This window comes from Vipera ursinii, assembly GCF_947247035.1.
Source record: "Vipera ursinii genome assembly, chromosome: 11".
NCBI lineage: Eukaryota > Metazoa > Chordata > Lepidosauria > Squamata > Viperidae > Vipera > Vipera ursinii.
Window position 1 is genome coordinate 16,235,790 of NC_139524.1, and position 25,323 is coordinate 16,261,112.

The following is a 25,323-nucleotide window of genomic DNA, read 5'->3' on the forward strand; positions in this document are numbered from 1 at the left end:
GGTAACGTAGTTTCGCCAGAGAAGCTTCCTTCCTTCCTTCCGGCCTCTTCTTTGTTGTCCCTCGGCCCAATGGGCGCGCCGCCGCCCTCCGTGCCACTTCCCGATTGGCCCATCCGGCTGCCCAATACGAGGCTGGAAACGTGGCATTCCTTTGCCGCAGCTGGCTTCTTCTCCCCTCCACCCACCCACCCCCCCTTTTGGCGATGGAACGCGCCAATCCCCGCCGCTGCAGCCCTGGCTCCGCCCGGCTCGGGGTCGTACCATTAGGCAGGCGATAGGGGGGGCGGGGGGCGGGGAGAGGAAGGCTGGCGAGGGGAAGGGGGCGGATGCTGGCGGCGCGGCGGGCACTGTGGCCGGGCTGGCGTGGCTGGAGCTGCGAGCGCAGGAAGATGAAGTTGCTGGCGGCCGCGGCCCTGCTGGGGCTGGGCGGGGGTCTCCTGATGCTGCTCTTGCCGGGCACTCACGCAGAGGAGCGCAAGAAGGGTCCCAAGGTCACGGTGAAGGTGAGCAGGCGGGGGTGGGGTGGGGGGCCACCCAGGCTGAATATTCCCCGTGCATCGCTCCCCCCTCCTCGGCCCACTTGCTTTGCAGCGGGGTTCGGCGCCCGTGCAGCCCCCCTCTCCCGATTGCAACCCCGTTGCAACAGCCTGGCAGCCGGCCAGTGCCCGGAGGGGTCTCTCTCCCCCCCCACCCATGCCTCTGCTGGCCAATTTTTAGTTTTTCCTCGTGCAGTCGCACACGCGCACGTGTGGACGTGCACGCACACGTGCATTAAGACCGGTGGGGTGGTGGGAAATGGGAACCATCATCCTGGGAACCGGCCGCGACCGATGAGATGTCAGTGAGCCGCCGGGATGCTGCCCATGCCTCGGTAGGTGGCATGCGAGCTACGTGGGCAGATCCAGCGGAGGTTTGCACGCGAGTAATGCCGGCACAGGCGCCCCCCCTGTGAAGCGGGGACTCCAGGAATAGGATTGCCGGTCATCCCGTGGCAGGGTTAGGCTTGGCAGGCTGGCAGCGGAGAGCCCTGAAGCAGGAGATCTGCAGGGGGTTATTTTTGCTTTCTTTCTGGGGACTCTTTAACGTGCCGCATCGCTGCAGGATTGCTCACGAGGAAGCCCCCTTTGATCTAGTGGGATTAACTCCTGGCTGGTTAAGTGCACGAATTGCAGCCTGGCCTTGCAGAGCCCCTGAAATGAAGGAGAGCCTTGACCACGGGGATGTCAAAAGACTTAAAAACTGGACTGTGATTTCCAGGTGAAGAGGAAGGACGTTGGGGAGGGATGAGGACGGCCACCCATGCCAGAAGGATTGGGCCTCTCTTCTGTCCCCAGGAACCCTTCGCCAAGTCCGAGATACCAATAGGGTGAAGCCGTTGTTTATTCTAATAAAAGCACCTTAAGGCTTGTGCCTGTTCAGACAGCAGCAGCCTTGTGTCCTCACACACAGGTCTGGTAGAAAGAAGCCTCCAAGGACATCACACACAATGATGTCACCGCTGCAGTTACTCAAATTGTGTCTTCTTCATCCCTTGCCTGATGTGCTTACATGGCTTAAATACAAGGAGTCTTCAATGTATAACAGCTCGTTTAGCGACTGAAGTTACATCCGCACTGAAAACTGACCGTTATGACCATTTTTTACACTTAACGACCGTTGTAGCGTCCCCATGATCGTGAGATCAAAATTCGGATGCTTGGCAACTGACTCATATTTATGACGGTCGCAGTGTCCCGGGGCCATGTGATCCCTTTTTGTGACCTGATCAGCAAAGTCAGTGGGGAAGCCCAATTCACTTATCAACCTGTTACAGCTGCAGTGATTCACCTAACAACTGTGGCAAGAAAAGTGGTCAAAACATCTGTCTCATTTAGCGACAGAAATGTTGGGCTTAACCAGGCAAACCCTGATGTTTGCAATTATTTTAGTGGTGCTTTGACTCCGCTGCAACAAAGGGCAGTTGGTGACCAAGGAGGGCTGGATTTAAGCAACCAGTGCCTGGGTGCCAGGGACGGCCTCCAGGAATTGGGTTCTGAATTCAGATCAGGAACAAATTCGCCTAAGCAGCCGGTGCCTGATAGCAGCCTCTGTTTCTCTCCCCAGGTGCAATTTGATGTTAAGATTGGGGAGGAAGAGGTGGGGCGCATTGTCATCGGCCTCTTTGGAAAGACGGTTCCAAAAACGGTGGAGAATTTTGTTGCCTTAACCACAGGAGAGGTAAGTCGGACGCCAGCTCCGTGATGTGGTCTTTTCTGAGTGACCGCAAAATTACGGGTTGGATTGGTGCAAGGTGACAACGCTTCACAAGCGGTAGATAAAGCAGAGAGACCGGTAGCTGTGGGTGGCTGGGGAAAAAAAAATAATCTTCACAGTGATGTTGTTTTTCTGAGCAGGCCTGGCCCCACTGTTGGGTAAAAGGGGGCAGTCACCCCAGGAAGTAGGTGGTTGAAATTATGAAGAAACTAAGCCACTCTGCATTTATTAATAATATTGGATTGGATCTATTTAGCTGTTTATTTACAGGTTTGTGTGGCTGCCTGTCCTGGGTCACAACTCTGGGTAGTTCACAACAGTAATCCATAAAATGGCTGGCCTGGATGAAGGGGGAACCCCTCCCAATGAGAAAGGGTGGTCTTCTGTGTTTAAAAGCTTTTTGGTGCTCAGTTGGACTAGAAAAACAGTGGATCCACTTTCTGTCCACTGAAACATCATTGCTTTTTTCACTTGCGGGTTGGGATTCCTGAATTTGCAAGGTGCTGGCAAGGGGGCACTGCCAATGTTTAAGGTATGGGTCCCCTGCATCCAGCGTCCTCATGCTTTGCTACTTTTGTTTGCCAGAAAGGATTTGGGTTCAAGGGCAGCAAGTTCCACCGTATTATCAAGGACTTCATGATCCAGGGCGGAGATTTTACCCGGGGCGATGGAACAGGAGGTAAGACTCCAGACCGTGACAGGGAGTTCAAATGGTTCCAAATTCAATCTCCTTGAGGCGTGTCATGTTTTTTTTGGCAAAGACGCCCCGTAGCGAACAATAAGTTTGATTACCAACCACAGTGATGGTTAACAACCTGTGCAAAAAGTTGTACAACTGGGTCTGTCACATGAACGATCCGTTTTCCAACCCTCACAACTCCTACAGTAAGTGGAGTAACACCTGAACCTCCTCCAGAGCGTGGAAACTACAACTCCCAGAATTCCTTCACATCTGAGGCTGCCATCTTGGGCACTATTGCCTCAGTGATATATATACACACACACACACACACACACACACACACACACACACACACACACACATATATATACACATATACATACACACACACACACACACATATTTATATATACACATATACGGTATATACATACATACACATATACATATATACATACATACACATACACATATATACACACACACACACATATACACACACACACACACACACACACACACACACACATATATATATATATATATATATATATATATATATATATATATATATATATATATATATACACACACACACACACACACACACACACACATATACAGCGAAGAGGCTGTAAAGAGCACCACAGTCAGGCCAGCGAGCAATAAAATCAGTTGTGAAAGAAAGAAAAGAAGGCTGTTCGCACAGTACTCTGAGCTATAATATAGTTTATTTGGTGCAATGTGAAGACTGAATCCAGCCAAAGAGAGCTCGGTTATAGATTGGCATGTGAACCTAGTGATTCGGTATGTCATGGATAGGTGAATCTTGGTCTAGGATCGTGTGGAAACGCAATGGCTGAAAAGCAAGGAAATTGGTACTCAAGAGTTCCTGTGGTGTGCATAAGTTCTTCTAATATCTGAAAAGGACCCAGGATCTCAGAGAAGCTGCCTCTGGGAGATGCTTCTCCCTAAAGCAGGAGTAGGCAACCTTGGCTCTTTGATGACTCGTGGACTTCAACTCCCAGAATTCCTCAGTTAGCTTGGCTCAGCTTGGAAACCTCTCCCTTTCCCCTCAGCATGGCTGACTCAGGAATTCTGGGAGTTGAAGTCCACGAGTCACAAAAGCCAAGGTTGCCTACCCCTGCCCTAAAGTATCACGTCCTCCTCCTGAGTGGGTTGATCTCCATGTGTAGTCCAGGTAGATCTCAGGTTGAGACTCTCAGTCTCTTGTTTTGGACAGCATGACGTCTCTCCTGTTCTCACCTTTGCCAGGGAAGAGCATTTACGGAGACCGTTTCCCAGATGAGAACTTCAAGTTGAAGCACTACGGGCCGGGATGGGTCAGCATGGCTAACGCCGGCAAGGACACCAACGGGTCTCAATTCTTCATCACTACTGTCAAGACGTCATGGCTGGACGGCAAGCACGTTGTCTTCGGCAAAGTCCTGGAAGGGATGGTAAGTGTGGACTCCAGTTGGGTTGGGTGAGAGCTATAGATCTGTGTTTCTCAACTTCAGCTTGTGTGGACTTCATGCCGGCTGGGGAATTCTGGGAGTTGAAGTCCACACTTCTAAAAGCGGATAAGGGTGAGAAGCGCTGGTCTAGATGCAAGGGTTCAAAATTAGAAGAGCTGAATTTGACTATTATTACAACTCCGTTGGGTTTCCTCCTTCCTGTATTTCAACGTCTTGTTGAGTCACAGAACCACAAATTTAGAGGATGTACCAAAGCAGCACTTCCTTTTTTTAAAAAAGATTGCATCATGGTGAAAAGTTGGTTGTGACTGGAGAATGCATTTATCAGTACAGTGCTGGCCTGGCTATGCGATTCTTCCCACTCATTCCAATTTGCCTTTTTTGATGCCAAATTACCAGCATCTCCATTTTCCCAGGTTGCATTCCACTTGGGTCTACCTTGCGGTCTTGAAGATGCAAATCTCATCTAGATTGAGGTTCTGATGAGCCAAAGCTGGATTTGGCAACTGTTTCCCACCAGGCGTTGTTGAAATAAACGTGCAACATTGCTGGCCAGGCCTATTGACAGTTGGAATTTAATCATACTGGGGAAAAAACCATCTCCCTGCCTTGTCCTAAATAAAAGTAAAGGTTTTAGGGGCCTCAACCTCATCATCATCCTTCCCAGCTAGATCAGGCAGGAAACGTGATCAGATTAGCTAATTTTACTCTATTGCCAGACTCATTGCAAGTCTGAAAGTACAAATCTCTCGCCTTCTGTTTTTATAGCCTGATAAATTAGGGAGGATCTTTTCCAAGTTGCTGTCTTGGTCAGTTCTGCAGCTCTGGGCTCCCCCTGCTCTTATAGGACCATTCTCTAGGCAACATCTCTTCCCCCTCCCCCTCCCAAGGTCATTCCCATATATTATGACATCATCTTCCTGGACCCTCCACTAATGCTCCAAGCTGCAGCAGGGACCGTTAGAACTTGAGAGGATGGAGACCAGAACGTACATGAGATAATGTCCTCCTCCATGGTAGATGGGGGCCATCAATTCTGCACTTTGTTACTACCTCTTTCTAGGACGTTGTCCGGAAGATGGAAAGCACCAAGACAGACAGTCGTGACAAACCCCTGAAGGATGTCATCATTGCGGACTGCAACGTCATTGAGGTGGAGAAACCATTCGCCATTGCCAAAGAATAATCTGGGGTTGCTGGAGGGCCAGGTTCTGGTCTGCAAAAGGGCTGGAGGCCCTACCTTCTTCCGGGGCCTCATTCATCCTCCTCCTCCTCCTCCTCCATCTGCTGAGTGCCCGCTGCTCTCTTTCTCCCCTCCATGCCAGGAGGTGGGGGCGTCCATTTCTGCAACCACCGCTCAACTTCTTCCACTTCCATCATCAGCCTTGGTGGGCAGCGGGGCCCCTTCCAAAGGGGCCAGGAGCGTTGTGTCAATTCTTTTTGTAAAAAGCACATGGACCAATAAACATGACCATTGTGTTTTTTTTGTAAGAACATCTACCTTGCCTTTGTCCTCATCAGCCAGGACCGGGGGAGCCCAAGCCGATTGTAGTTGATGCCATGAAGCGTGGCTTAACACATGCCGTAAGCCCAGTTGTAAAAGTGGAAGCTTTTAGCAGTTGCCTTTTGACGAGCAGAAGAGGGTAAAATCCTAGTAGTGACCTCCGATTTTGGAAACGGAGGAAGCTGTTCTGGGCACTCTAGCGGAAAATGGTGTCCTCCACAGTAGGAAGAACTTTAAAACGTGGGTTTTTTGAGGAACTTGGCTAAGCCACAGTAGCCCACCAGATCAGGGTTTCTCAACCTCAGCAGCTTCAATTGGGGGAACTTTTGAACTCCCAGAATTCCCAACTGGTGGGAGTTGAAGTCTACCAAAACCGCAAAGTTGCTAAGGTGGAGAAACACGGCTGGATCACAGTTCCCATTTTCCTCAGCCGTACTAGGAACATTGGCGGTGACCCACCCATTTGGAGGGCCATCCAGTTTTCAGCAGTTCGGAGGAATTACCAGCCTTAAACGAAATAAGACCCGCCTCCTCTGTCCCAGTGAGATGAGGGAAAAGATTAAACAACCAAGGATCACAGGTGTGTCCCCCTTTGCCGAGACCGAACAGGATTCGAATTGGTAGGAATTCTGAGAGTTGAAGTCCACACCTCTTAAAAGGGGTTGAGAAACTCTTTATTTTACTAGGAATGTCTCCTAAATAAGACCAATGACCTTTCGAGATGCCGTATTCTCCTGAAGAGATGTAGCCGAAATAAACCACAGTGCATTTTAATGGATAGCCTACTCAACAAGTCTAGGAGTTACTACTATGGATTTCCCCCCCCCTTTCCCCTGGTGAAACCGAGAAGATGCTAAAGAGCAGAGCAGGTAAGCTGTGTCCTCGATCCCTCCGTTTTGCACACGAGAGAAGCTGGGGTGGAGCTCCTCTTCCGAGGCACACAGTTGCCAAGCGGGCAGCTCCGTGTGTCTCTAGGCAGGAAGGAAGGGAGCAGAAGACCAACTCAATGGGTCATTGTCATTGTCCTTTGCAGCCCCGAGCCCGTTAAGGGCTTGGCTTCCAGGCAGATGACGGTCTTGGGCGTAGAGGCCCTGCAGGACACCGTTTAGGATTATATTCGGAAGCAGATCTGGATAAAAAGAGGCAGAAAAACTAGCCGGTTGCAGTTTCTTGAAAAAGATTTCAGTTAGATTTCCTACCTTTTTTTTTTTTTTTTGCAGTTGGGAAAGCAAAACTGATTGTGTTCCTTACGGCCGGGGTCTGCAACCTTGACAACTTTTAAGACGTGTGGACTTCAGCTCCCAGAATTCCTCAGCCACAGGCTCAGAGATAAATTAAGTCTTTGCCCCCACCCGAGCCAAGAAAGTGGGACATAGAGCTTAAGAATAACAACAACCAAAGCCGTAAAATGCAACCCTTGGCATTGGTTGAAGTAGCTTAAGGTACCAGTTCTAGAGTGGAACTAAGGTTCTGGGGGATTGTGAGTAAAACAGACTATTTTAATAGCTCTCTTTCCCCTTAAACCAGGATGGAGGGGCACGCTGGTTAACAGCCTGGGCTCTTCATCCAAATTTTCCCAGGTTGGTATCCTCTGGGTAGGTGGGCTTTGGGTTCCAGAAATCTTCAGGCTGGGGCATTGTGGGAAGGTGAAGCCACGTCTGGAGGGACTACACCAGTAAGACGTGTGGACCTCAGCTCCCAGAATTCCCCAGCCAGCAATGAAATCCACACGTCTTAAAAGCTGCTGAGGTTGAGAAACACTGGTCTATACTTTCTGGAAGAGATGAGGGAGACCCCACGGTGACCCCTCTAGAATAGTTTCTGTAACCCTCTCCCCCCCTCCTCCCAGCTTCCTTCTTGACAACATGGCCTGGAGTGAAGCTTGCTGGGTGCAGTCATTTTGAAGAGCGGGGCTCCTATCGCAAAATTATCTTTTGGCCTTGAAACTCCCATTGCATTTTACGGTAGTCCTCAAACTTAATGGAACTTGCCCATTATGGTTGTATGCTGTGACCGTGGTAAATTGGGTCGGTCACGTGATTTTACCAGATTTTTATGACCTTTTTGGCGGCAGTCATCAAGCAAATGCTGCAGTCATTAAGCGAAGCCAGTGCTAAGCAGCTGATTATACATTGAGGATTTAGAAAAGTCTGCACTTCGTCCTTGGTTTGGCTTCCATCACACCCAACGCTTCCAAAATGCGTTTGGCCTTTCCCAGCCTCTGGTGGATGGCGCAGCCTTGGCTAACTGTTGTTCCCCTTCCTCTGTCACCCCCACTCCCCCCCGCCCCCCAAAAAAGGCTTCTTCAAGGCTTACCCGTGGAAGATGGGAGCACGTACGGATCGCTGTGGAAGCTTATGCCAGGCCGGTGAGAGAGCTGGGCACAGGGGCTGTGGGAGAGAAGAAAGTGCCACCTTGTGTGTTAGAACAAGCAGGAAAGGGGCAAAAAGTAACAGAATTAACAGTCGGAAGGGACCTTGGAGGTCTTCTAGTCCAACCCCCTGCTTAGGTAGAAGATCCTTCTGGATCACCTATGTTGTCCATGCTATTCAAAGAGACCTTCTGGGACTTTTTTCTAGGCGGGGGGCTACTCAGGATTTTGGGGTGGCATGCCAGAGGTGGCAGTCAAAGAGAGACAGAGCCAGGTCAAGGAAACAAGAGTTGGGGGGCTCGGAGATCTTCCCCTCTGCATCCTATGCAAAGGGAATGTCACTTTTGAGAATATTTGTAGCTCAGGGTTGAACTGTGGGGTTCTTGGTGCTCTCTCCGCTTGTTTTCTGGCGGACGTTTCATTACCAAACTAGGTAACGTCATCAGTGCTTCAGTGATGTGTATGATGACCAGGGCACTGATGATGTTGCCTACTTTGGTAATGAAATGTCTGCAAGAAAACAGCCAAGCTCACAGAGCACCAAGGATGCCACGGAATGTGACTTGCTTAGAGCTTAGAAATTGAGCCTAAATATTCCTGGAGAAGTAGGACTGGAGGAAGCTGGCCTTCTGGTATTTTTTTAGATTTTTAGACAATCTTGTCTTTCTCCTCAAGACCCAACGGCTCTCCGAAAGCTGATTTCCAGGGCTGATGGAAATCCAAGATATCTAGAACATTGGAATAAACAATGAGGCCAAAGTGGTACTTGGATCCCGCTCCCCATCAAACGTTGGAGTGCTCCTCCAGCCCCTCCCTTAAAAAATAGAAAGCAACTTACCTGAAGTCCTGAAAGGAAGAGTTCTCATCCCACCTGTTGAAAGAGAAACCAAATACAAGGTCTTCAATAGAAGAATATTTGTAGCTCGGTCCTTGGTGCTCTCTGAGCTTGGTTGTTTTCTTGCAGACGTTTCATTGCCCAACTAGGTAACATCATCAGTGCTGGAAAGAGTGGGGTTTGCAAACTGGGTAATGAAATGTCTGAAAGACAACCAAGTTCAAAACGTACTGACAACTCCACAAAGACAGTTCTCTCCATAAAGTTGTCTCCACAAAGACGTATATCGTGGACGGCCCCTCACTGGAGATTTTTAAGAAGAGGCTAGAAAGTCACTTGTCTGAGATGACATGGGTTCTCCTGCTTGAGCAGGGGGGCTGGACTAGAAGATCTCCAAGGTCCCTTCCAGCTTCTATTCTCTTCTATTCTAAATTGCATTCTGCAATATTCTATTCTATTATTTTATTCTGTAATTCTTTTCTATTCTGTTCTATTCTGTATTCTATTCTATTATTATTTCATTCTGTAATTATTTTCTATTCTGTTCTATTCTGTATTCTATTCTATTCTATTCTATTCTATTCTATTCTATTCTATTCTATTCTATTCTATTCTATTCTATTCTATTCTACAGTATTCTATTCTATTCTGTATTCTATTCTGTATTCTATTCTGTTCTATTATTTCATTCTGTAATTCTTTTCTATTCTGTTATTCTATTCTATTCTATTGATTATTATTCTATTCATGTCTTCATCTGCTACTTCATCTATTACTCTGAACACAATCTAAAAAAAAAAAAGATACTACACTTTATTGTAGTTTGTGAATCAGCCCTTGGTGTTGGATTTTTCACTGGGATTGTTGCCAGGGTGGGGAGAAGGGAAAAGCAGGACATCGGCAACGCCGAAAGGTCAAGAGAAGAAGGATGCAATGGAATCCACGCAGAACAGAAGCCCTCCAGATGATCCTGGACGAGGACAGGCAGCAGCATCCATCAACATTGGCCACACTAAAACGGACTGCTGGGACCTGTAGTTCAACAGCCCCTGGAGGAACACAGGTCTCCCTGGCACAGCTGAGGGCCGCTCCTTTCCCTTCCTCCCGTTTCCACTCCCGAGGAATACTCACGCCAAATGGGGCTCCTGCTGGCCTTGCCAGAGCTTCAAGAAATGAAGCAGCTCCTTGGGAAGAGTTTGGTTCTGCAAGATGACGCCCTGCGGGGAATGCAACAAGTAGGGGGAGTAAAACTCACCCCGACGCACAGAGGAAGAAGAAGCAAACGGGAGAGGTGGCTTCAGCAGGGAATAACCATCTCCCTCCCCATGCAGTAAAGCAGAGGCCCCCAACCTTTCGGGCACCAGGGACCGGTTCCTTGGAGAGAGGTTTTTCCGTGGACTGAAAGATGCGTGGTTTTGTGTGCTGCCTGCATCCCACGGATGGGGCTTTGCTTGTTTGTGCGGACCGGTTGCTGGCATGCCGCGGCCCGGTACCAGTCCACAGACCAGGGGTGGGGGACCCCTGCTGTAAATCACCTGCAAATAAGCTTCTAATCCCGCTCTCCGTTGCTGCAGAACCTTCACCATCCAATTCGGGACCCGTTTGGGTGGGAAATCGGGAACCTGGCAGCTGCCCTTGATCTAAGGAGAGAACCGAGGACACGGTGCCTGTCAGGACCTGGGCGCCCACAGAAACGGACCAAGAAACTGCTGCGGTTCTGAAATTGGGAATTTTTGCAGGGAGTCCTCCACTTACAGCAGTTTAGTGGCCGTTCAGAGTTACAACAGCACGGGAGAAAAAAGCCATTTTTCACACTTGACGACCCACTGCAGCATCCCCAGGGTCGGATGCTTGGCAACTGGTTCGTATTTATGACCGTTGCAGTGTTCCCGGGGGTCCTGGGATCCCCTTTTGTGACCCTCTGACAAACAGTGTCAATGGGGAAGCCAGATTCACTTAACAGTGTTCCTAATTTAACAACTGCAGTGGTTCACTTAACAAGAAAGGTCGTCAAATGGGGCAAAATTCCCTTAACGAACGTCTCGCTTATCAACAGGAATTTTGAGCTCAGTTGTGGTCGTAAGTCAAGGACTCCCCATATTGCACTGCTGCTGTCCTCTGTAGGCGGGTCATTCTTGACTTAACAGCCATTCATTTAGTGACTGCTTGACGTTACACTGGCAGTAAAAAAGGTGACTTACAATTGGTCCTCACAGTTACAACCATATTTGCATCTCCGTGGTCATGTGATTAAAAAATTAAGGCACTTAGCAACCATGTTGGCGCTTGGCAACATATATTTACAACGACTGCCGTATCCCAGGGTCAATTGATCGCCATTTGCAACCTTCCCAGCTGGCTTCTGACAAGCAAAGTCAGTGGGGGAAGCCGGATTCATTTAAGGACCGTGTGATTCATTGAACAACAGTTTGCTAAGCACATTGATTTATGCTTTAAATTGTAAGCCGCCCTGAGTCTTCGGAGAAGGGCGGGATATAAATGGGATAAAAAAAACAAAAAACAGTTTATAGATAAGAGCTGCAAAAACAATATTAATTGATTCATCTGCATATGGCTTGGTGCAGTACTCAAAATGCAGAGGGACGAGAAACACATGGAATCCCAGGTACACCACCCTTTCATCTCCAGCAGGTGGCAGCACATAGCCAGCTCTAGCTGATCCTTCCTTGATCCAATGCTCTTTGGAAGGGAGACCACTATGAAATCCCATGGTTCTGGCTAAATTAGAACATGGGGTGGGGTGGGGATCCCCAAAAGGAAGCAACCAACCACTCTTGTGCTGATGGCAGAAATATGAAAGCTCGACCGAAGAAGGAAATATCCCCTTTTACTCACCCTTTTATGAAGGGCGTAAAACTCGCTGTAGCGCTTCTCCACGCAATGTTTCCTTCCGTTACACACGATCTCCACTTTGAATACCTGCAACGGCACCCAGAGGTGGGTCAGATTTACAGGCCCTGCCTTCAGTTACGTCCCTGCTGACCTTCTGCTGGGTTCAGAAGACTCTCCTTGCAAACTGCAGCGTCCTAGACATCCTGGCTAGAGAGAGACCAGGCTGGAAGGAGAAGCTTTTCAGCGCTTCTGAATGAAAGAACGAATTTGGTTACCATCCCAGCTGTTTCTACCTTGGCAGCAGCTCCATGGAGGCTCCGAGTCCCAGCAAAGGAGAGAAATGGGAGGAGTCAGCAGAGGCTGGCCTGAAATCAGAAACTGCTCTGTCTTGGCTGGGAAAGTCCTCCTGGGCAGTTCCCATCTTTTCTAAAGTCTATCCATGCAGAGAGACCGCACCTGATAACTTTATGCCTCTGGGTGTGTCTCCCTTCTGCTTTCTGTTTTTTAGAAGTAGCTGGTCCTTACTTTCTTTTTACTACAGTTGCGAGAAAGGGACTGGCCCAAGGTCACCCAGTCAGCTTCCATGCCTAAGGCAGGACTACAACTCGCCATCGCCTGGCGATAGGCCTAAAGTCACCCAGTCGTCTTCCGTGCCTAAGGCAGGACTAGAAGTCACCATCGCCTGGCGATAGGCCTAAAGTCACCCAGTCGGCTTCCGTGCCTAAGGCAGGACTAGAAGTCACCATCGCCTGGCGATAGGCCTAAAGTCACCCAGTCGGCTTCCGTGCCTAAGGCAGGACTAGAAGTCACCATCACCTGGCGATAGGCCTAAAGTCACCCAGTCGGATTCCGTGCCTAAGGCAGGACTAGAAGTTACCATCGCCTGGCGATAGGCCTAAAGTCACCCAGTCGGCTTTCATGCCTAAGGCAGGACTAGAACTCACCGTCGCCTGGTGATAGGTGAAGAGCCTTGGTGGAGCAGTGGGCTAATGCCTCCTTAAGTAACACCAGCTGCCTGCAATTAGTGCAGGTTCGCATCCCACCAGGCTCAAGGTTGACTCAGCCTTCCATCCTTCCGAGGTAGGTAAAATGAGGACCCAGATTGTTGGGGGCAATTAAGCTGACTTTGTATTAATGCCACTTGGGGGTGTGTGTGAAAGCCCTAATAAGCAGGCATATACATAGAATGAAGGCTACTGCTAAGCTTGTAAGCCGCCCTGAGTCTTCGGAGGAGGGCGGGATATAAATGGAATTAAAATAAAATTAAATAAAATGATAGGCTTAAGGTCACCCAGCCTGCTCTCATGGCTAATGAGGAACTAGAACTCACCATCTCCTGGTGATATTGGCTCAAAGTCACCCAGCCGGCTTTGTGCCTAAGGTGGGGCTAGAATTCACTGTCTCCCGGTTTGTAGCCCGACGCCTTTAACCACTACCCTGAAAGGGCTCTTTGTAACAAACGCATTCTGTTTCTCAGTCCAAGTTCCCCCAATTGCTTTCCTTCCTAATTTGTGGATTTTCTCAGAGGCGTCTCGTTGAGCTCATAGGAAATAGATAAGGCACCCAGCCAACTTTCCGAAAGTCCACTTCTATATCAATAAAACTTGCCCCTCTCCCTTGACCTGTAACTTGATCCCTCCTCCTGCAAGGTCCATAAACTTCCTCTTAAAAGGTTCAAACTGCATCGGGGAAGGAACATGATGGGTGGTGCCTTCAATCCAGGATGTTAAGGCTAGGAAGAAAAAACACACACACACACACACCCTTCTGCCAGGACATTTGAAAGGTGACTGCAGTGTCCCCCAAACGTGGCTGCCTAAGGATCCACTGCCTGCCTTCCTTGCTTCTCCTTCCTAGCTGTGGTGCTGTTTACCAAAGGACACCGCCCCAATGCACAAACTTACCTTAGGGAAAATTCAAACAGGTTCCTCCTCCAAACCGCAAGGCAGGCCTATCAGTCCCTCTCGCCTGAAGGCAGGGAAGAGCAGAGCCAGCCCAGGGAGAAAGTTTGCATTCCCACAATATCCCGAGTTCAGCAGGAGTCAAGGAGTCACTCAAATGTCTCCAGGCCAGAGCGGGTCTGCCTTAATCCCACCCGGAGGCAGGAAGCTGACTCACTCAGGTGTGGGGGGTGGGGGAGGGGGAGGCTGTGTGTGTGTGTGGGGAGAATTCTCAGGTTTCCAGAGCGGAGAGGCATTTCAGATCAATTCTCCCTTGGGTGACTTTGGCTGCCCACCACACAAAGGGCCAGCTGCTCTTCCCAGAGCAGGTGATTTCCTGACCAGCCTTTCCAGGGAGAGCAAAAAAAGCAGGGCTGAATAAGCCCTTTGTTGGTTGCAAGGAAGAGTCTCCTTTCTCTTGATTCCTGGCTGGATTTGCACAAACAGTGCGCCAGTGTCCATGTGCCAGGAAGACGTTTGCCTTCCTCGAAATATGTCCTAAAACATTCCTAAGGTCCTTCCCCTTATTTAAAGGAAGAGGGCCGAATCCCCCTGCCAGGATCCCTGGCACTGCGTGACACCTTCTGCTCTCTCTCACACACACACACACACACTCTCTCTCTCTCTCTCTCACACACACACACACACATCTCTCTCTCTCTCTCTCTCTCTCTCATACACACACACACACACTCTCACACACACACACATCTCTCTCACACACACACACATCTCTCTCTCTCTCTCTCTCACACACACACACACACACACACAGAGAGAGAGAGAGAGAGAGAGAGAGAGAGAGAGAGAGAGAGAGAAATGCTGCTAACTAGCAATTAGGTCAGGCAGAGGAGGGGGAGGACCAGTTTCGGGAAAACCTCATTCCTAAGAAATACGTCTGCCTTTAAAAAGACTTCTGGGTGTGTGTGTGTGTTTCCATAGGAGTAAGATCCGCCAGGCACCCGTTCAGACGTTCATGCGGTCCTCCCCACTCCTTCCCCTTCTCTCTCCTGGAGGGAAAGCTGCTCCCAAGCCAGCGCCTCGAGGAAAGGCTTCAGGCTGCAGTCCGCCGGCTTTCCTCTCCTTTCCCCTCTCCCGCTTGAACTCGGGCCGCCCTAACCCGGGTCAGCAGAGCCCTTTCCCACGGGCCCCGAGCTCGCCCTCCCTAGGCAAGGCCAATTGCTCCCTCCCGGACCCCGGGTCGCTCGCCTGCCCGCCCGTCCGCCCCGAGAGCCGCGGAGACGGAGGAAGGGCCGCCCCTGCCCGGGGACGCACCGTGCGAGCCTTGCCCGGACTGCGCGGCCGCCGAGGGGGCGAGGGCGCCCGCAGCCTCACCGCGCTCACCGCCACGGCCGGCTTCAGCATCTCGCAGCGCTGCCGGCCCGCCGCCCGTCCCCGGCCGATGCTTCTGCCCGCCTCGCCTCGCTCCGCCCGCCCTGCTCCGCCCAGTCGCGCCGCAGCCCGGCCGGCCTCCGAAGTGGGCACGTCTGGATGGGCTCAAGGGAGGCGGCGCTGCCTACGACCCCGTTTCCTTCCCGGCCGCCGCGATTGCCTTGCAAAAGCAACTCGGGGCAGGCAGCAACGGCACCGGTGGGATTGCCGCCTGTCCCGCACCCGGAGCCGCGCAAGGACTCCCGGCGGCTAATTCTAACTCGAGAGCCCCACGCTCTTTCTCTCCGGATTCGTTTATATCGGGGATTGTCCAACTTTGGCAGACTTTCCAAGGCTTGTGGGACTTCAGCTCCCAGAATTCCCCCAGCTGGCAAGAAGGCCGTTGTTAAGTGAGTTTTGCCCAGCCGTTGTTAAGTGAATCACTGCAACCGTTTAGTAACACTGTCATTGGCTTCTCCTTTGGCTTGGCTTGTCCGAAGGTTGCAAAAGGGGATCGCGGCAACCTGTCATAAAACACCAACCGGTTGCCAAGCGGCTGAATTTTGACCACGGGTGGGATGCTGCAAAGGCCGTTCAGCGTGAAAAAGGCTTGTGATGTGGTAACTTTGAACGGTCAGTCAATGAATGGTTGCAGGCCATTCCAAAGCCTCAGCAAGTGCCCACAACACACTCGCCGCAGAGACCAACAGACGCACAAAAAGACAAGGGAGCCAGCTTGCCCTTGATTCTGAGTTTTATTGTCATTTGCTGTCCTGGCTTCAACGTCGAAGTCCGAAAGCTGTGTGCGCATTCCTGCCTGCGCTCCGCTACTCCTGGCGGAGCTCGCCTTGTAAGCAGGAAGCGAGTCTCTTTTCAATAGGAAAATATATATATTTATATATATGTGGTGTGTGTGTGTGTTTATATATATTTATATATGAATCTAAATGGAAAAAAATAATATACAGTTAGAAGAGTTACTAGCTGGGGAAACGGCTCCTTCGACAAGGAGGATCAGCTCTGTAGGATCCAAGGCCAAGAGGTATTAAGTGATCAAGGCAGTCCAGATCAAGAGGAAGGCTTAGGAGATGGCCTTCGCTTCCGGGAGAAAGGCTTCCCAATATTTCACCAGCTGGGTGGGGGGAGAAACAAAGAGAGGAGACATCAGAGAGCAAATCTCCAGCTGCTTATCAGAAAGATTCCTGGCATCCCCCTTCCCCACTTTATTGTGACCCTCCGGGTAATCCATGGAAGTGGCGAAGGCACCCAGGCAGGAAACAGGAGACGGTGAATTCTAGTTCAACCTCAAGGCACAAAAGCTGGCTGGGTGACTTTGGGCCCATCACCGGGCGTTTGTGAGTTCTAGTCCTGCCTGAAGTCATGAAAGCCGGCTGGGTGACTTTGATCTAAGTGCTATTGCTAGGCGCTAAAATAAAAATAAAAGTCTATTTGCGTGAAAGGAAAAGCCCAAACCATATGAGCCTCCAAGTTATGAGGCTGTTTTGTTAGAGCTCATATTGCTCCGGCCTACAGACATGACTAGAGCTGGTCTTTCTAATGTCCATCTAGGTGTGTGTCAGTTGCAGGGGACCAAAGGCATCAACGAAGGAGGGGCCCTATTTATTGATAAGCCGAGCTCGTCAATAAATACAGGGTGTGACACCTGCCAAGGGGATGCTCAGGACATCTCTCTCACCTGCTGCTGTGAATGGAGCAACGTCTCCAGGTATTTGGTCATGTGTGTCCGGAAATCTTTCGTTTTTTCTTTCTGCAACAGAAGTTTTAAGAAATAAAAAAACACAGGCACAGACAGGCAAAGCACCAGAAAAGATCCCAGAACTGGAATTTGACCTGACCATTTCCTGAGTCGGCAAATTAAGCCTGTGTGTGTGTGTGTGTGTGTGTGTCTCAAGTTCAAGAAAGCAGCAAACAGCTACACAACTTGCTAGAAAAGTGCAACTGAAATTTTAATGCAATGGGGGTAGGTAGGACACGAGGTGGGGTGGAAATCGAAAAAGTCAAAATGGAGGCTGGGACTGGGTGAACAAAGCCCTCTTTTAAAGGAGCAGGTGGACTCTTGATAATTAAATTACATTTGAAGTCTCCGACTGGGTTCTCCTTCGTTTTTCCTGGGACTGAGGAAGCTGCTGATGGAAAGGGAATCTATGGCTCTCTTAACCAGGGAAGTGAATCTCTTGTTGTTATTATTAATCCATTTTCTATTATTTCAGGGAAGTGATTTTTTTTGGGGGGGGGGCAGACATTTCCTTAGATTAGTTCTGCTTCTTTTGGCCCGGTGAAACTGGGTGGGGCTCCGCGGTGCTAAAAGAGGCATTCCCACCTACCTCAAACCGTAAGACCTCTTTCCGGAGGACAGCAGAGAGCCGTTCAAACTCCCGTTCGTACTGGGTCACGCGAGATTCCCACTGAATAAATGGAAAAATAGATATATGTATGTATGTATATAAAGGTAAAGGTTCCCCCATACATGCGTGCTAGTCGTTTCCGACTCTAGGGGCCGGTGCTCATCTCCGTTTCAAAGCTGAAGAGCCAGCGCTTGTCCGAGGACGTCTCCGTGGTCATGTGGATGGCATGACTAGACACCAAAGGCGCACGGAACGCTGTTACCTTCCCACCGTAGTGGTCCCTATTTTTCTACTTGCATTTTTACGTGCTTTTGAACTGCTAGGTTGGCAGAAGCTGGGACAAGTAACAGGCGCTCACTCTGCTACGCGGCACTCAGGATTCGACCCACCAAACTGCCGACCTTCTGATCAACAAGCTTAGCGTCCTAACCCACTGAGCCACCGCGTCCCTTGTGTGTGTATGTGTGTGTTTGGTCACCAGCAAAAGGAAAACCAGATCCGTTTACAAATGACATGGTTCATTTAACAACTGCCTTAATTTTGCTTGACAATCGTGCCAAAAAGGTCAGTAAATGGGGCTCATTTACAGTCGTATGAGGACTGGCGGGTACTGCAAGGTTTATATGCGATAAAATGCAAGTTGCAACTGAGAACTGGACTCCACCGTGTGGTCACTAGGAGACGTTCCTATCTGGCAGGGAGCAAAGATTTCGGGACAGGTAGGTGACCTCCCTCTCACCTCCGAGATCTCCTCTTTGGCTTGCTGAAGTTTGTCGGGTTTGTTGGCCCACAGAAGCCTGGCCTCAGTTTCGCGTTTCTTCTGCAGCGTGACTTGGGCATCTTGCCAGCGCTGCCAAGACTTCATTCTCTGGTCAAAGGCAGCCTGTCGAGAGGGAGGGGGAGACCCATCGCTGGAAGCATCTGATCATCCAGGGGGAATGAGGGTTTGGCTCGGAGGAGAGATAAAGGGGGCAAATGCCTAGCAGAGATCCTTGGCGCCCTCTGAGACGTTTCATTACCCAACGAGGCAACATCGTCAGTGCTAGAAGGGGGCGGGGTTTGCTCTCTGTTCGACGTGAAATGATGTCCTTCTAGCACGGAGGATGCTACTTAATGGAACGTTTGGAAGAAAACCACCAAGTCAGAGAGCATTTCCTTCCTGAGCAGGGGGTTGGACTAGAAGACCTCCAAGGTCCCTTCCAACCTATTCTATTCTATTCTATTCTATTCTATTCTATTCTATTCTATTCTATTCTATTCTATTCTATTCTATTCTATTCTATTCTACTCTACTCTACTCTACTCTACTCTATTCCTATCTCTATTCTATTCTCAATATTCTATTCTATTCTGCAATGTCTATTCTATTCTATTCTATTCTATTCTATTCTATTCTATTCTCAATATTCTATTCTATTCTATTCCATTCCATTCCATTCCTCCCCTCTACTCTATTATTCTATTCTGTTCTGTTCTACTCTATTATTATACTCTATTCTAATATTTTATAATTTGTCATTCTATCCTATCCTATCCTATCCTATCCTCTCATTCTAATTCTAATCATTCTACTTCTACTTCTAATTGTATTCATTACCCTTCATTTCAACTCTGAGCTACGTTCATTGACTCCTACCAGTATAATGGACCACCAGCGTAGCCCTCGCCCACCGCCATAACCGAGGAGCTCAGTGGGCACCCACTGCTCCACCCCGGCCTTCAGCGAGACCCCAGGAGCCCTTACCCTGACGGTGGCTAGCAGGCGGATGTAGTCGCTCAGGACTTCCGCCAGGAGAAAGAAGTCACTGTTGGCCTGTTCCTGCTGCAGCTGCTCCATCTTCTCTTCCACCTCGGCCAGCTGGGAAAGTGCCCGAGACAAGGCCGTGTTGTCCTCCGAGCTGCCCAGCATGGCCAGGCTCTTGGCGAACTGAGAGGTATTCAGCGAGAGCTCTGGGGGGACGGAAGGGGGAGCGTGAGAAGGGAAGGTCCCACTTCCTTGCCAGTGAAACGGAAACTCAGCAGAAAAAAGACCCTCAAACATCGCAAGGAGGGGATGGTGATGCCGGGTGTGTGTGTGTGTGGGGGGAAATGCCAAAATCGGAAGCTCTGAATCCTAAAAAAATCCGTCTTTTTTGATCGCTCCAGCTAAGCTTGCTGGGAATTAGAGCAGAGTCAACCGCCCTCCCCATCTTTATAAAGTAAACAACCCCAGGGTTTGATTCATCCGTTAAACATATTTATACAGCCACTCAACTCACATAGAGATGACACCCGCTGGCTTACACATTTTTTTAAAAAAAAATCTGTATAATAAAAACACTTAAAAAACAATAACAAAAAAACCACCATCCTAACTCTTCGTGGCAGCAACAACACAATAAAATCAGCCCTTTGATTGGCTCCGTCTTCCGTTCGGGGGTTCCCAGGCCTGCTGATAAAAACTACGTTTTTAGGGCCTTTCAGAAAAGCAACAGGGTGGGGGGGGACACCGTACCATAGAGGGGAATGATGGTTTATCAAAAGGGATCCACCCCCAAGAAAGGCCCCTTTTTCGTGGTGCCACCAGTCGACAATCCCTAAGTGACAGGACTCACAAGGGGTCCCGTTTTCCCAGAGACTGCCTTTTAAGGTGGACATTCTTAACCTGAGGACTGCCTGTAAGATCCCGGATGCAAATCCTGAGGTTTCATAAAGCTGAAAGGGGACCCTAAAGTTTTCCCAACTACCCTTAGCTCGTCCATCAAAGGAGTTTACCTTTTCTGTGACTGACCAGCATTTCCACAACTGCGTGCAACTTCCGCAGACGTTGCTCCTCGCCTTCCACCTCCTGGAGTTTCTCTTCGAACCACTAGAAAGGAGAGACGGGGCGGAGATCCAACCCGACGGGTCATGGTAGGAAGAGAATGCGAATTCAGAACAATCTCAGGCAACCCAGCCAGGGAGAAGGGATAGGAGAGTGGTTTCATACGTATCGTGAAATGCTCGACGGCTTACAATGTCTGACTCGTTCATCTTGATGGTCATTTTGCTGACTGCATCTGTGGCTCGGTTGAACATCTTCAGGAGGCCGGCTCCACTCAAGGTTTGGGTGCCAAAAGCACGGGGCAGCTAAAAAGAAGATGGAAAAAAAAATCAACCGCAGGGTGCATTTGGTAAATCACTGCTTCTCAACCTTGACCATTTTAAGGGGTGGTGGACTTCAACTCCCAGGATTCCCCAGTCGGCTGTGCTGGCTAGGGAATCCTGGGAGTTGAAGTCCATACACCTTAAAGTGGCCAAGACTGAGAAGCAGCGATACATACTGTGTACGCCATCTTGACCTCTGGAACAAAAAATGAGCAGGGGGTTGGACTAGATGACCTCCAAGGTCCCTTCCAACTTATTATTATTATTAAATCAGCAGAACCAAGGTGAGAAGATTGAGATTCAAGTCTCCCCTCCACCATGGAGTTCACTGGAGGATTCTTGGTGTGCTACAGAAACTTCCTTGGCTTACAAACATAAGCTTGGCTGAATCAGGACACGGATGAGCGAGCAAAGCAAGCCAGGATAGATTAGGTAGTCCAGAAACACATTTGGAAAAGGACACGGCAAACCCTTTGGAGTTGCCGGAAAACGGCATGGCTGTGTTCACCTGGACCTGAGCTGAGCCCATCTTAGAAACGTCGTGCATCCACAGAATTTGGGAAACATGGGAAAACCGCACAGCCCAAAGTTGCAAAGCTTTGTGGGTAACTCATAAGCCGCACACGTACGAATCTTGTAGCCAAAGCCACACGCAACACCGGCTTCCCCTTCAACCAGCCGTCTGACCGTGAGAAACACAGAAACTTCAATTCTACAGATTTAAAATGAAAAGGAACAACCGTGTGTCTGCCTGGGGGAAAAAAAAAACAACAAAACCCAACCCAGGGTTCAAAGGTTAAGGCTCTTTCTGCCGTCGCTTGCTTTCTCCAGACCAGGCACATAACCACACGCTTGTACTCGTGTCTAAAATGTGTTTTGTCTTCTTTTTTTATCCCTTGGGTAATCGGTAGCCCTGTTTCCTACAAGCCCATCATTTTCTCAGCAACCGCAAACATTTCTGAAGGCGGCTTGGAACACCCAAACGGCCGGTGTGACTCAACACAAAAGGAAAACAGAAAGAGAGAAGGGGGCAAAATCAGGAATAAAGACTCAGCCTCCAAGGGGGAGGTGGGGGGGGGGCAAAATCTTCTAGGTCAAGCGCCGCAACTTATACTTTCGAGTTGTCAGGAAGTGCAACACTAGGAGACAGTGAGTTCTAGTCCTGCTTTAGGCAGGAAAGCTGGCTGAGGGACTTTGGGCCAATCACCAGGAGACGGCGAGTTCTAATCCCGCCTTAGCCATCAAAGCAGTTGGGCCAATCACTGGGAGACGGTGAATTCTAATCCCGCCTTAGCCATCAAAGCGGTTGGTTGACTTTGGGCCAGTCGCTGGGAGACGGAGAGTTCTAGTCCCGCCTCAGACACAAAAGCCAGCAAGGTGACTAGCCAGCTCCTCTCTCTCATCCCATCCCAACCCACCTCACAGGGCTGTTGTTGTGGGGAAAAGAGGAGGAGGAGGAGCAGGAAGGAGTAGCAGCTATGTTTAAATAATAAGTGGGAGGGAGAAAAGGGCAAGATTTAACACCCCTCCTCCCCAAAAAAACCCTTTCACTTGCCATCCCGTCTTAAGCAGCTTTTTTGTAAAGCAGAGAATCTGGATTGTCCCTTTGGACAGGAGAAGAGCCCTGTTCTGTCAGCATGTTGCAATCAGCGTCACCCGGAGCCTAACTTGAACACGGTTCAGCAGAAAGGCACAAAGGGGAACCGGCTGAGTCAGCAGAGTCCTTCAGACCCCTCTTCTCGCCAGCCAATCTGCGTCACTCTTTTCCCATGGTTGGCTTGTTCTGAAAGAAGCTGAGATCACTTTCCGCTTCACACAGCCCTCTCGCCTTTCACAAAGCAGCCTGTTCCTGAAAACGGGGCCATTAAGCTCCAGCTCAACAACAAAAAACGCAATGTGGGACAATTTCTCCAATATTATCCTTGTGCCAAGGTCACTTTTTAGGCCAGGGGTAGGAAACCTTGGCTCTTTTGTGACTCGTGGACTCCAACTCCCAGAATTCCTGAGCCAGCATGGGGGAGCTATGGCCGCTTCATGACTCGTGGACTTCAACTCCCAGAATTCCTGAGCCAGCCTGGCTCAGCTTGGAAACCTCTCCCTTTCCCCTCAGCATGGCTGGCTCAGGAATTCTGGGAGTTGAAGTCCACGAGTCATAAAAGAGCCGAGGTTGCCTACCCCTGTCTTAGGCCACAAAAGAACAGACTCGGCTACGGTAGCAAAAACCCACCTCGTCTTTTTCCAAGAATTCCCGGACATCTGGGTCCTGCAGCATGGTGGGGTGGCTTACGGTTCTTTGAATATATCTGTGGCATTGGAATAAGGAAGTTTAGTTTACCTTGGTGAACAATCCCACATTTTAAAAGAGAATTACAAGGCATGCTGATTCGTTTGACACCATCCATGGATTAGAGGAGGGATAATCACAGGCACATCCTGCTACCAATATTGGAGGCAGGGATGGGGAGGATAACTAAAAAAAAACTATCACTCTAATGGCTGATTCCACTCCACCACGGAATTCACTGGGTGACTTCTGGCTCGTTACACTCAACCTCCAGTACGTGGACTGGTACCGGGCCGCAGCATGCCAGCAACCGGTCCACAGAAGCAAGCAAAGCCCCATCCTCTGGTTGCAGGCAGCACACAAAACCACGCACTCCATGGAAAAGCCTCTCTCCACGGAACCGGCCCCTGGTGCCCGAAAGGTTGGGGACCTCTGGGCTAGAAAACTAAATCAGACTTGGGATGGGCGACTACCACGGAATGCCCGAATAGGCTGGGAAGTCCGTAAACATTATGGGTTAAGGAGATGGCAAAAATTGCTGCTGTTTGAAAACAGGATGGCTGTGTCCACCAGGAACTGAGCTGTCTTAAGGGAGGTGTTGGGCACCCCTTGAAACTGGAAGCATTGGGGGAAGAAAAAAAAAACAGAAGAAAAACTGGGGTGATCCAAGAGGCTTCCCTTTCTCACTTCCGTATTCGGGGGGGGGGGAGATCTGAAGCAATTTTCACCTGGGTGAACTTCATCAGCCTTAGCTTCTCCTGGAATCTATTCCAGCCAAGAGGATCAGATTTCAGGAAACCTAGGCCATGTTCCAGAGAGTAATCCCCATCAACTGTTCACAGGAACAGCCCTACTGAACAAATCTCTGAAGAATTTTGGAAGGACATGTTCTCCTGCGATCCGTTCCAGACGGGTGGAAAGGTGGATGAGATCCTTCATAGGCTGACCCCTGAGGACCACCCGCGGGGAAATAACTAGGGACTTCTGAGATGCGTTGGGTATTTGTTCCTCTTGATCACACCACGGTAGGCAAGCCCTTGAGTTTGCTTCCTACCGGGCAAGTTTCCCTACCCAGAGTAACAAATCCAACGACACCACCTTGTGGCTTTGCCAAGCTGCAACAGCCACCCACGAGACACGGGAAACACCAACCTTTCTAAGGCAGCCCTTCTTTTCTCCAAGAATTCTGTGGAGGAAGAATCTTCTTTTCCAACTTTGACTTTGGTCATTCCTGGGACAAGAGAAAAGAAAGTCGAAGACGGACGTTATCTGCATGGTGTATATACCAGGGGTGCAATTTAGATGTCTCCTGTGAAGCTAGGCCGTTGTGTTGAACTTGGGAGATACTATACAAGCCTGCTGGCCTTCTCACCTATTAAGCTCTTCTCGGGAGGAGGTGGGAACAATGATTCCCAGCTGCGCGTGTTTCTCCAACAGCTTCTCATATAAGCCCAAAAAGTCACTGAATCGCCTCTTCACGGAGAACTGCTGGCTCCTGAACATTGGCAGAGTGGTCTGAGGGACAGGAAGAATCAGGTTAGCAAAAGAGGAGTCTTGATACAACTGAGACGGCATTCTCAAATCCTCAAATGTCTGAAGGGTATTCCACACAAAAGGGAGATGATTTATTCCCCATGGCTCTGGAGGAAAGGACCAAAAAAAAATCAAACTAAAATAAAATCAAAGCTATCCAGAAGAGCTTCAACTGGCTGAGCATCTGTCAGAGATACACCTGAGCGCAGTGGGAGCACAACTTTACTGTGTGTGGGACTTCAACTCCCAGAATTCCCCCGCCGGCATGTCGCTCAAGTTGAGAAACGTTGCTTTCGTAAATCTTGCTATGGACAGGTGGTTAGACCGGCTGGCTTTTATGCAACAGGTTAATTCACAGGTACAAAGGCAGGCACACACACACCTGGACTGAAAACCTGAACGGTGTGTACTTTAAAGTCTGCCTTTCTACCTAGGCTTCCTGAAGACTCAGAAACAAAAGACAGCCTACAAACCTCAGAAATGACATTCAGGATCGTGTGGGACATGCAGCTGAGTTATCGACAAGCAATACGTTGCCCCATAGTTTTCATTCTCTCCCCAAGGTGGCAAGCACCTTATACTCCTGGTCTCTTCCCCCCCCCAACAACAACCTTGTAGACGTGGTCTGGGAGGAAAGAGGAAGACTGGCTCAAAGTACAACTTGATGGATTATTTTTTTTTTAAAAAAAAGGACACGCAAACAGTGCTAGAGATGAAGCTGCTGCGC

The 25,323-nt window shown here is 49.5% G+C and overlaps 3 protein-coding genes across 3 annotated transcripts in view; 1 reads left to right on the plus strand and 2 right to left on the minus strand.

Annotated features, from left to right (window-relative positions):
• Positions 1 to 285: 285 nt before the first annotated feature.
• Positions 286 to 5,907, plus strand: PPIB (peptidylprolyl isomerase B). The gene is made up of 5 exons (XM_083371296.1): positions 286 to 503; positions 2,104 to 2,217; positions 2,839 to 2,932; positions 4,211 to 4,395; positions 5,477 to 5,907. The coding sequence occupies exons 1-5, from the start codon at positions 327 to 329 to the stop codon at positions 5,597 to 5,599; spliced, it is 693 nt and encodes a 230-aa protein (XP_083227422.1). The 5' UTR covers positions 286 to 326; the 3' UTR covers positions 5,600 to 5,907.
• A 186-nt stretch (positions 5,908 to 6,093) lies between these two features.
• On the minus strand, positions 6,094 to 15,342 carry SNX22 (sorting nexin 22). The gene is made up of 7 exons (XM_083371091.1): positions 15,192 to 15,342; positions 11,980 to 12,063; positions 10,659 to 10,763; positions 10,255 to 10,340; positions 9,127 to 9,159; positions 8,234 to 8,307; positions 6,094 to 7,046 (listed from the first exon to the last, which is right to left on the minus strand). The coding sequence occupies exons 1-7, from the start codon at positions 15,279 to 15,281 to the stop codon at positions 6,889 to 6,891; spliced, it is 630 nt and encodes a 209-aa protein (XP_083227217.1). The 5' UTR covers positions 15,282 to 15,342; the 3' UTR covers positions 6,094 to 6,888.
• Positions 15,343 to 16,027: 685 nt separating this feature from the next.
• Positions 16,028 to 25,323, minus strand: part of SNX1 (sorting nexin 1) — a 16,981-nt gene continuing 7,685 nt past the window's right edge. Inside the window, 11 exon segments of the mRNA XM_083371741.1 lie at positions 16,028 to 16,419; positions 16,984 to 17,055; positions 17,633 to 17,713; positions 18,393 to 18,536; positions 19,398 to 19,603; positions 20,408 to 20,501; positions 20,648 to 20,761; positions 23,007 to 23,082; positions 24,216 to 24,294; positions 24,436 to 24,463; positions 24,465 to 24,732. Of these exon segments, the coding sequence (XP_083227867.1) occupies positions 16,369 to 16,419; positions 16,984 to 17,055; positions 17,633 to 17,713; positions 18,393 to 18,536; positions 19,398 to 19,603; positions 20,408 to 20,501; positions 20,648 to 20,761; positions 23,007 to 23,082; positions 24,216 to 24,294; positions 24,436 to 24,463; positions 24,465 to 24,732 (1,213 nt within the window). The 3' untranslated portion in view covers positions 16,028 to 16,368.